This window comes from Dryas octopetala, chromosome 4 (genome assembly GCF_963921425.1).
Source record: "Dryas octopetala chromosome 4, drDryOcto1.1, whole genome shotgun sequence".
In the NCBI taxonomy this organism is placed as follows: Eukaryota; Viridiplantae; Streptophyta; class Magnoliopsida; order Rosales; family Rosaceae; genus Dryas; species Dryas octopetala.
Window position 1 is genome coordinate 4,148,859 of NC_141369.1, and position 10,474 is coordinate 4,159,332.

General features: G+C 36.5%; 1 protein-coding gene and 1 non-coding gene across 2 annotated transcripts; both read left to right on the forward strand.

The window, feature by feature from the left end:
* The first annotated feature begins 248 nt into the window (after positions 1–248).
* LOC147286251 (small nucleolar RNA R71) lies at positions 249–352 on the forward strand. The gene has a single exon (XR_015122156.1). It is a non-coding gene; the product is annotated as a small nucleolar RNA R71 (small nucleolar RNA).
* A 3,447-nt stretch (positions 353–3,799) lies between these two features.
* LOC147286252 (ARM REPEAT PROTEIN INTERACTING WITH ABF2-like) lies at positions 3,800–7,577 on the forward strand. Its single transcript, XM_086240721.1, has 12 exons — positions 3,800–3,865; positions 4,261–4,389; positions 4,508–4,616; positions 4,654–4,783; positions 4,907–5,045; positions 5,533–5,596; positions 5,729–5,808; positions 5,994–6,058; positions 6,147–6,264; positions 6,361–6,485; positions 6,805–6,889; positions 7,425–7,577. Exons 1-12 carry the CDS (start codon positions 3,800–3,802, stop codon positions 7,575–7,577), a joined length of 1,263 nt encoding a protein of 420 aa, XP_086096847.1.
* The last annotated feature ends 2,897 nt before the right edge of the window (positions 7,578–10,474 follow it).

Genomic DNA, 10,474 nt, shown 5'->3' on the forward strand with positions numbered 1-10,474 from the left:
CCATTTTGCGTTCCAGCCGAGTGATCTGCGCATTAGATGCAAAATTATTAGAAGCATTAACCTCATTAACTCCAACGCACTTACCTCTAGTATCTGAATGCATTGTTTCTCTTGTCATCTCTTCATAGAGGTCAGAGGCCTCCTGGGCTGTCTTATCCCTGATAGAACCACCTGAAAAATTAATCACAGCATTCCTACTCGCAGGGGTTAGTCCTTTATAAAATATTTGCATTAATAAGTTCAAAGGAAGTCCATGATGTGGACATTGAAGTAGCAATGTATTAAAACGCTCCCAAGCCTCTGAGAATGACTCATCTTGTTGAGAAAACTGCATAATCTTATCTCTCAGCATATCCGTCTTTTGAGATGAAAAGAACTTTTCTAGGAACTTCTTCTCAATTTCATCCCAAGTCCTCAATGATCCAGGTTTCAAAGAATTCAGCCAGAACTTAGCTTTATCCTTCAAAGTATAAGAGAACACCCTCATCTTGAGTTGATTCTCATTCACACCTGTCAAGGGCAAAAAGCTCACAGCATTAAATATATCTTTAAGGTGAGTTAGTGGATCTTCACTAGGTAAACCATGAAAAGAGGGTAGCATATTAAAATGAGAGGATTTGAGCTCATAATTTCTTGCAGCAGGTGGCAAGGCAATGCTCGAAGGGGAAGCAGGGATGGTCGGGATGTCTAGATCTCCCATCTGTTCCACGTTGTCTATCTCAGCCATAACTTTTTCAAATTGGTGAGAGTTTGATGAAGATGTAGGAGACGGTGTAGGGGATGGCAAAGGTAAAAGTGCTGCTGCTCGCACTTGCTCCGCCTTACTCCTTTCACAAAAGAATCTTATTCGGGCTAATCTCTCATCCAAATGAGTGTCGTCAATTGGCTTATTAGGATCTGGCTGGGACATGCACAAGTACCTACAAAATAAGAAACAAACAAATTAGAACCACAATTAAACAATAAGAAAGAAAAGTAATTTTCGGATATATTTTTTTTTAGAAACAAATAAACTATGTAATTAAACAAATACGAAAATCTGAAAATTAAAACAAGTTAAAAACGAAAAACTGAACACAATCCTACAACTATGACTCACGACACATGAACAAAGACAAAGGGAAAAACAAATTAACAAAAAGAAAACAGCAAATAATCACTAAATAAAACACTAAAAGAATGCACTAAGATTGTCACAAAGATCAAAACTAGTCCCCGGCAACGGCGCCAAAAACTATTCGTTTTAAATTTAAATACTCGCAGTGCACGAATCTATTTATAATATAGATGGCAAGCAAGGTCGATCTCACGAGGACTATTGTTGATCTTTAAATGATAATCCGAATGCTAAAAAGAAACAAGAAAACAAGACACGAGTGGCTGCCCAAGTTGTCACGCCTAGGGCAGCTGCTCACTTGAAGTAAAACACACGCACACACACACGAATGGGAGGGAGTTTGTATGACTTGAAAACAGCAAATTAAACCTAACCAAAAACTAAGATGTGCGACTAGCAAAGAGTATGAAAACAGCAAGTTATCTTGTGAAAATAGATGGATGATGATACTAGGACTCTAGAACTCTACCACTAGACCTCATATTCAATGTCATGGTGCAATTTCTGAAACCTTTAATTCCTATTCATGAATGCATTCGCATATTCACCTATGGCATAGCATGAAATGCATAATTCCCCAAATGTATAAACTAGTGCATGGCGTCTACCCTAGTTCTTGTACTCTATATGTGACCTATGCATGGCATCTACATAGGAACGCACAAACAGAATTCATTAAGCTTATATGAGAAAATAAATGCAATTAAACCCCTAGTGCATGGCGTCTACCCTAGGTGATTTAAAATTGATTTCACACAATCAGATTTTAGCCAATTACTAAGCCCTAGATTGTTTATCACTTGTATTAGGGGCTGATTGGTTGTCCTCACCCTAAATTGATTAAATTCTAGATGCAATAACCCTAGGTGATCAATCAAGCATTAAAAACACATAGAGAACAATGATTAAAGTGAAATCAAAATCATCAAATCCATGGAATTAAACAAACAGCAACTACATCACCAATCCATTGAATATTCGGCCTAGGGCTGAATCCTAGGCCCTAGAAAATGTGATTAGTTCATGCTAGAAAACAAGAACAGCCACGAAATCATGTTTTTCATCTAACAATTACAAGAAAAGAGAAGAAGAAGAGAAAACACCCCAAGGAGAGCTCACGCCTCCAGCAGCCCCCTCTCTCTCTATTTTCTGATCTTTTCCAAGTGTGTGAACCCCTAAAATGATAGAAATAGATGTATATATAAGGGTGTGCAGCAGCTAGGGTTTTTCCAAGCTAGGGAGATGCGGCTGCTAGGGTTTGGAGAAAGAAGGATATGCGGCAGCTAGGGTTTGGGCTTAAGTGGTATGCGCAAGGCCCAAAGGCTTCCCTCTCTCTTGCGCACTACAAGAAAAACTGTAATAGATATCACTTGTTTAATATCAGTTTTTACATAAACTGATATTGTAGAGTTTTACATATCGGTATTTTTTTTCCGATATCTTAAATTTCCATTTTGATTAACAATTGTTTAAAAACCGATATCTAAAGTTTTAACTGATAACTTAAGTTATCTCCTTCCACATAAAAAAGCACATTATCTCTCTCTCTCTCTCTCTCTCTCTCTCTCTCTCTCTCTCTCTCCTCCACTTATCATTTCACCCCCGCTGTCCTTATTTTCTGACTTATCTCAAACGCCCTCTCCCTTTCTCTGCTCGATCTCTATGACTTATCTCAAACGCCCTCTCTCTGTGTCTCTAAACCCTTGCTGTCGCGCCCCACCGACACCGTCACCGCCGTTATTCCTTGCCGATCTCCCTTGCTGTCGAAGTCCCTTCGCTCTCTCTTGTCTCGCCCTCTCCAAACCTCCTAGAATTGATTGTTACTCGGCGTTAATTGTTGAGGTCGAGCTCAGCCATGATTGGCTCAAGCTTTTGCATTGCGGCATCGAGATAGAGGTCAGATCTTAATTCCAAGGGCTGGGCTTTGCGATCTTAGGTGCTCGGAGATTGGATCACGCTTTGCGATTACCTGTTGTCGGAGGTCGAACGACATCCTCTCGAGGCAGAAGCTTTGATCTCAGCAGAACGTTGGAATGGCAAGCTTGGGTACCGCAAATTGGGCGGAGCACTATGGATCTGTGTCACTGCTCGAAGGTCGGATGACGACAAGTCCAAAGCTTTGGGCCCGAGATAGGTCGGGCTTTTTATGAGTTGTTGGAATGGCGAGCTTGGGTCTCGTTTGTTCATTCATTTTCATTTTTCTGATCCACTTCCCTATTCCCCACTTTCTCGAAAACCACCTTACCCGCTCACTCCCAGCCGTCTCTCACCTCAAATTTTGTTCTTCAATCGGCTCGTTTTCCCCAGGTATTTCTGATTTAGGTTTTAATGTCTAATTTGGAAATAATTTTTTTTTTCTGTTGAATTGAGAATTGGGAATCCGTTGTGCAGTGAGTTTGTTGCTACTAAAAACCTGGTTCTTTCTGGGTTTAATTTTTGTGTTCGAATTAAATTAGGAATTAGTGTTGACAATTTAGGGTTTCTTTTCCAGTTTTCTTTGCTGAAATAGGGTTTTAACTAAGATGCTATTTGTATTCTTTAGTCAAATCAGTCTTGTTGTTAATTGGGTTTAATTGTTGCTGAGTATATCTTTCTTTTAGGGTGCATTTGGTTGGTTAGTTAAGGTTTCAACCATGTTTACATGATGTGTTCTTTAGTTAAGGTTTCAACCATGGGGTTGAGATGCTTCAATCCCCAGATGTACAACTGAGGGAGATGTCGGCATTTGCATTGGGGAGATTGGCACAGGTTAATATTTCTTCATATTTTGTTTTGTTTAAATCACAGGTCTTGGCCAATATTGAAAAATTTAGTGTGGGACCAGTGTCTTCATGCCATTGAACGGGTTCTATCTGCTAAGGCTGACTTTTGATTTTTTGCTAAGAATTTAAATAACCGTAGATGGACTTATTCCATGTTCTTCTAGAAACAAATATGAATTTATGGGCCATTTGTTAGTACATTTGAGCAGAAGTTCTAAAATTTAAATCTTGAGGAATTTTTTTCAATCACTTACTGTCTTCAGGTTCCTGATAGTGCAATCCAATGCATTAATCTTGATTTATTATTGAAAATATTCCTTTTCTCTCTTTTCACATGCTACTTTCTTTGGTAATAATTGCTTCAAGTATTTGCAAATTCAGGATGCACACAACCAAGCTGGTATTGCTCATAATGGTGGTTTATTGCCATTGCTGAAGCTTCTTGATTCAAAAAATGGGTCTCTGCAACATAATCCTGCTTTTACTCTTTATGGCCTTGCAGATAATGAGGTATGGTATAATTAATGAACTGTCATGAACTTGTGGAATGAATGCTATATATAAATTGGGTCAACTTTTATCACCATTTTAATGTGATCTTATTTTGTTTATTCATTTCCTCCGCTAGGATAATGTGTTCGATTTTATTAGGGTTGGAGGTGTTCAGAAGCTGCAGGATGGAGAATTTATTTTTCAATCTCTCTCTCTCTCTCTCTCTCTCTCTCTCTCTCTCTCTCTATATCTCTATCTCTCACACCCACTCTTTCTTAATGTAGGTTTTGTCCCATTTGTTATATTTGATGCGTGTGGCGGAGAGGGTTGTTCAAAGACGAGTTGCTTTGGCTTTTGCTCATCTTTGTTCCCCAGATGATCTGAGGACAATATTCATTGATAACAATGGCATGTCATATTTTCTGTATCTCAATCTATTTTGTTCATGTTGTTCTTTTGCATAGAAACTTATATTCTTTATTATATTTATGCTGGTTTGGAGTTAGCTGATATATTTAACATATTGTTTAGCAAGGTTGGAGTTGCTTCTTGCACTTCTTGGTTCTAATAGCCATAAACAGCAACTTGATGGTGCTATGGCTCTGTACAAGTTGGCCAATAAAGCCATGACTCTTTCTCCTGTGGATGCAGCTCCCCCATCTCCAACACCACAGGTTGGGGTGCTTTCTAATAGGGGCTGGTTTTTTCATGCTTTTGGTATATATATTGAATTCTTATGTTTTTGGACATGCTATAAGGGGTCAACTTGGTGGCAGAATACATGTTTTGTTGCTCCAAACCATTCAAGTTGTTAGTTTCCATTTTCTTTTTCATTTTTTCTTTTGTCGATTCATAGTTTGGTAGGGAGGATATCAAATACTCAAGAAAAAGTTGACATCCAAATCCACTCTTTAAAGAACTGAAATACGGAGTACTCTTTTCAATCCATAACAATAAGTATCAAAATATAAGCAGTTGAATCCAAATCCTTCATTTCAAATCCACATACGTAAATGTTATCTAAATATATTCTCGACAAAATAACCAAATTCAGAGTGCCCATTCTGTGGTTGCTTGTCTGCATTTAAAGTGCTGTCATCTTAAGCATTAAGCATGTATTTAGTATGAATTGCCTATGATGGTGGATAAATCTTCCTGCAGGTCTATCTAGGGGAGCAGTATGTAAACAACCCTACACTGTCCGATGTTACATTTTTAGTTGAAGGTATAAATCGTTTATTTTCGTTCAAGTTATTCCTACTTATGTTATATTAGTTATCATAGAGGAGCATTAGTGTGTTTGTAATTGTTAGCATAAAGGACCTAAATGTTTGATTGCTTCACTCACCAACTGCAGGTCGGCGGTTCTATGCTCACAGAATCTGCCTCCTTGCTTCTTCAGCTGCGTTTCGTGCTATGTTCGATGGTGGTTACCGGGTGAGCGTCTGCATGTTTTCCCCTTAGCCTCCCATGTTTCGCCCCCCCTTTCTTTTTTTTGGGGGGGGGGGTGTTGTTATTCCAGTAGTATCCAATAAACACTAAAGTGCACATTATAGAGTAGAAAGGATGTCTTGATGTTCAATAGTATGCATATCTTTATAATTTCCAGTAACTTGTTACAGGAGAAGGATGCAAGGGACATAGAGATACCAAATATTAGATGGGAGGTTTTCGAGTTGATGATGAGGTAAAGATAAAGTGAAGCGTGTGTTTTCTTGTTTTGCAAAAGCTGTCTGGTGAGCTTTGATGATTCAGAGACTTTTGACTATGAACAGATTTATATACACTAGATCGGTAGACATTACTTTGGATATTGCTCAAGATCTCCTCAGAGCTGCAGATCAGTATCTTTTGGAGGGACTCAAGCGGCTTTGTGAGTATACAATAGCACAGGTGAGCTAGCACTCTCTCTCTCTCTCTCTCTCTGCATGTCCTGCTTCTGAATCAAAAAAGCTGGCTGCCTAATTACGATTTCATTTGTTGACTTAGGACATTTCATTGGAGAATGTTTCGAACATGTATGAACTTTCAGAAGCCTTCCATGCAATGTCATTAAGGCACACATGCATTTTATTTATTTTGGAACAGTTTGAGAAGTTGAGTGCTAGACCAGGGTATGTGCTTCTCCAACCTTTCGTTCTTATTCAAATAATTTCTCTTCCTATGCAGATTAAACTAAATTTTCTTTTTGCCTTGCAAAAAAAGCTAGAAAGTTTGCAATGTCTTGGGTGTTGCACTGAGTCTTTAACAGAAAATGTGGAACCTGACTGATTTCAACTTATGACATTTAAAGCACAGTGATGTAATTCTGTGGTTTTACAAGCAGATAATTGATTGTTGGACTTTATTCTCTATACATGCAGCTGGAACTTAGGCTTGTAGAAGAGGGTTCATATACTTATGTTGCTTATCCTTCATGAACATTTGATTCAGCCCCTCAGTTGCCTTGGCTTCGTGCCTCTGGCACTGGGATGCTTATAATGTTTCTAATAGTTTTCAAGCTATAAAATTTCTGATAGTTTTCAAGATATGTTGGTTTTGGTCTAATATTGATGATTTCATTCTTTTTAATTGAATTTGATTCGACTTTTGATTGTTGTGCATGTGGCTGTTTGGTTTGTGTTTATGATTTATGCTTGGGTTTTTTTGAACTTCAATATTCTCCTTGTCATGTATTTCAAATTTTACATTGATTGCTGCCAACTGATACAAATCTTATTTCAGTATATATATGTTTCATGTTATTAATGCACTTAATGCCCTTGCTGCAATCTATAGTTTTTAGAAAGCAATCTCTGTGATATATCAATAGTTTTTAATATATCAGCTTCTGTACTTAACAGAGGACGGGATTTAGTTTTTGATTTTCGTGTGACTAACTTGGAATTATTCTGATCTAAAGTATATATTTTTTGGCTTAAACCGGGTGTTGCACTTGAAGTTAGGCTACTTTTGCATAGAACTTGGAAGATATTGTAATATGTTTTCTCTGCATTTTCCATCTACAAGTTTTATGGTTTTCCATGTTTCGTGATCCCTTTGTGAAAAAACAGATTGCTGGAGCTGGTGCTGCTGGCCTTGTGCTTGCTGATGTTGCTGCAGAAGCAAGACATACATCTGAAATGGTTGGAACAATATATGGGTGTTGTATTATCTGTTGGTACCTTTTTGAGCATTTTGTGGATATGAAGATACTACCTAGTTGACATTCCAATCTTTTGTATAGGCAAAATTTTGGCCTAGCTGCATCACTGCCATGCCTTAATTATTTTGTACATGTTGGCAGTGTTTAGGATTTAGAGATGGATTTTGTGAAGGTGCTTATGGAGATAGAATAGTGATTTTGGGGTATACATGCATTGATGAGGGCTATCCATATTTTTAGATAGATTTGTAATTTATTTTTGTTAACTTGATTACTCTTTGGATGTTGGATTAATTTATATGAATGAAAGAATTGAAGTTGGATTACTTTAGAAGTTGACTAATTGTTGTGTGGATGCTGCCTATCAATTTCTATCCATACCAAAAGTTTACTTTGGATTACATATCAGATTATATAAAAAAGCAACGATAAGGAATAGAGTTTCAATATCATTTAAAAAACAAAAAACCGATATCTAAAGTATACTTTTATATCAGATTTTAGGTACAAAAATGATATATTATATATCTTTTTATATCAGATTTTAAGTACAAAAACGATATGTTATATATCTTTTTATATCATATTTTAATTACAAAAACGATATGTTATATATTTTTTATATCAGATTTTCATTACCAAAACGATATTGAATATATTGTTTATATCAGTTTGAAAAAAAATAACGATATAATAAGTATCTTATATATCGGAATTTAGTTTTTAAGATATCAGAAATGTTTAAATTCGATATCGTTGGTTATATATGATATCAGATTATCAAACAAATACAATATCTAATATAGTATAGACATCAGTGTATAACCGATATGTAATATGGGAGAATAGATATCAGCACTCAATATATCGGTTGGAAACCTAAATAGATATCGGTTTATCACTGATATATATTAAGGTTTTTCTTGTAGTGGCGCAAGGTGCAGCTGGCCCTTATGGGCTTGGTGTAGCTGATTTCCTCCCCATTGAGCCTCCAATAAATCAGGAATTAGAATGAAATAATTAGGGTAATATCAAATCTGATTTTTAGAGCCCAATTAGGGGAGATAATCCATGCAAGGTGCGGCCAGCCCTTCTCTCTTAGCACACACGCCACTTCCTATGTGGTTTGGGTTGGGCTTCCATTTCTTCATGCTCTTGGACCCTCTCTTGATCATGGGCTTCTCTTTAAAATCAAAAATTCATTTAAGCTCAAAATGGGCTGATTTGCATCCATTTAATTCCTATGGGCTTTCCACCTACAAAAGAGAAAAACACAAATAAATAACATAAAATATAGGGACTAAGTACAAAATATATGAAGATAGAGGGCCTAAAATGCAAACATTTAAGGACCCAACAAATTCCCCCAAACTTAACCTTTGCTAGTCCCTAGCAAACAAAACAAAAACTAGACTAGGACTCTAAAAACAAAACAACCTAACCGTCCACCAAAAATCTCAGGTATGCTTGATCATTCATAACTCAATCAAAGAGATTACATACTAGTTCCAGAGATTACCAAATGCCAACATTAACTCACAATCAACAAGGTTAAGCATCATGTGCGTAAGACAATATCAACATAGTTTTCAATCTGAACTTTCAAGCAACTTGAGTAATCATAAGCAACTAGTGTCACTTCAATTCTCTCAAAGATAGTCACTCACAAATAAAGCACTGAGATATTGGTTAAATAGTGATTCCCTCAAAAGGCATATGTGAGCGAGTTTATGCATACAAGTTCAAATTACTCACATATATGTAAGAATGAAAGCACAAGTGAAAGAATAATGATCTCATGAAAGATACCAAATACCTGAAATCAAATCAAAATACAATATGCTTCCATCTCATCTAATCTCCACATTAAGACTACACTTCACCTAAGATCATATAGGACTTTACATATGGGTTGTAATGGGGCTAATGGTGAAGGGTTTTAACAAGAAAGGTATGGAAAACACAAAGACTTAAGGGAACCATAGAGAATCAGGTTTTACGGTGTCATTTCATTCTTATACACTTTGGCAACTAGGCTTGCATTCTTGAATTTGCACACTTGCAATACACATGCCTACCCTTTTCACTTTCTTTCTCTTTTTTTTTTTTTTTCTTTCCATTTTTTTTCTATTTTCTTTTGGGCATTGCAACATATTCAATTCTTTTTCTTTTCTTTTTCATATTATTCTCAAGCCTTGCACACAAATGAACAATTATCATAAACCAGTTCTCTACAATCCCTTAAGTATGGGTAGATACACACAATGGAAGGGTACTTCCCCCAAACTAGGGGTATAAATGAACACAAAAAGGATGGCTAGAATGGCACAAACGAGGCAAAGAAGGCCTAAATCATTTCCTAGGTTCCACGTAGTTACAACATGCTTCAATTAAATAACATCTCTTGTGAAAACAGTTGAAAACATCTCTTTTTTTTATGTTTCTTTAACATCTCTTGTGAAAACAGTTGAAAATTTTCATGAGATTCCGAGATATCAACTGTTCTTTCACAGGTTTTAATAACGTAATCACTTTTAAAGGAAAAAGATCCTTTTTTATAAACATCATAAATAGGAACTTTAGGGATTTTTGTTGTATGTTTTCCTAGAGCAAATTAAATAACATTTCCTGAGGTCTAAGTTAACTCGCAAGTGCACGAATCGCTAAGTAGCAAAGCTTACAAATACGAGGTCGATCCCACAGGGAATTGTACTGGTGTTATGATTACTAACTCAATTAAATTCAATTAACTCAACTCTAACTTACACACTCAAATGGGGGTTTTGATTGGTTTTTGGAACTGGACTGACTAATAAATACATAGCGAAACTCTAAAATAACAAACGGAAATGAATTTGGATAAAACAATAATAAAGAACACTAGGGGTCAGAATCCACCACTAGCATACCATTCACTCTACTATGGACAATAACAATCAATATATAAACATGTTGACA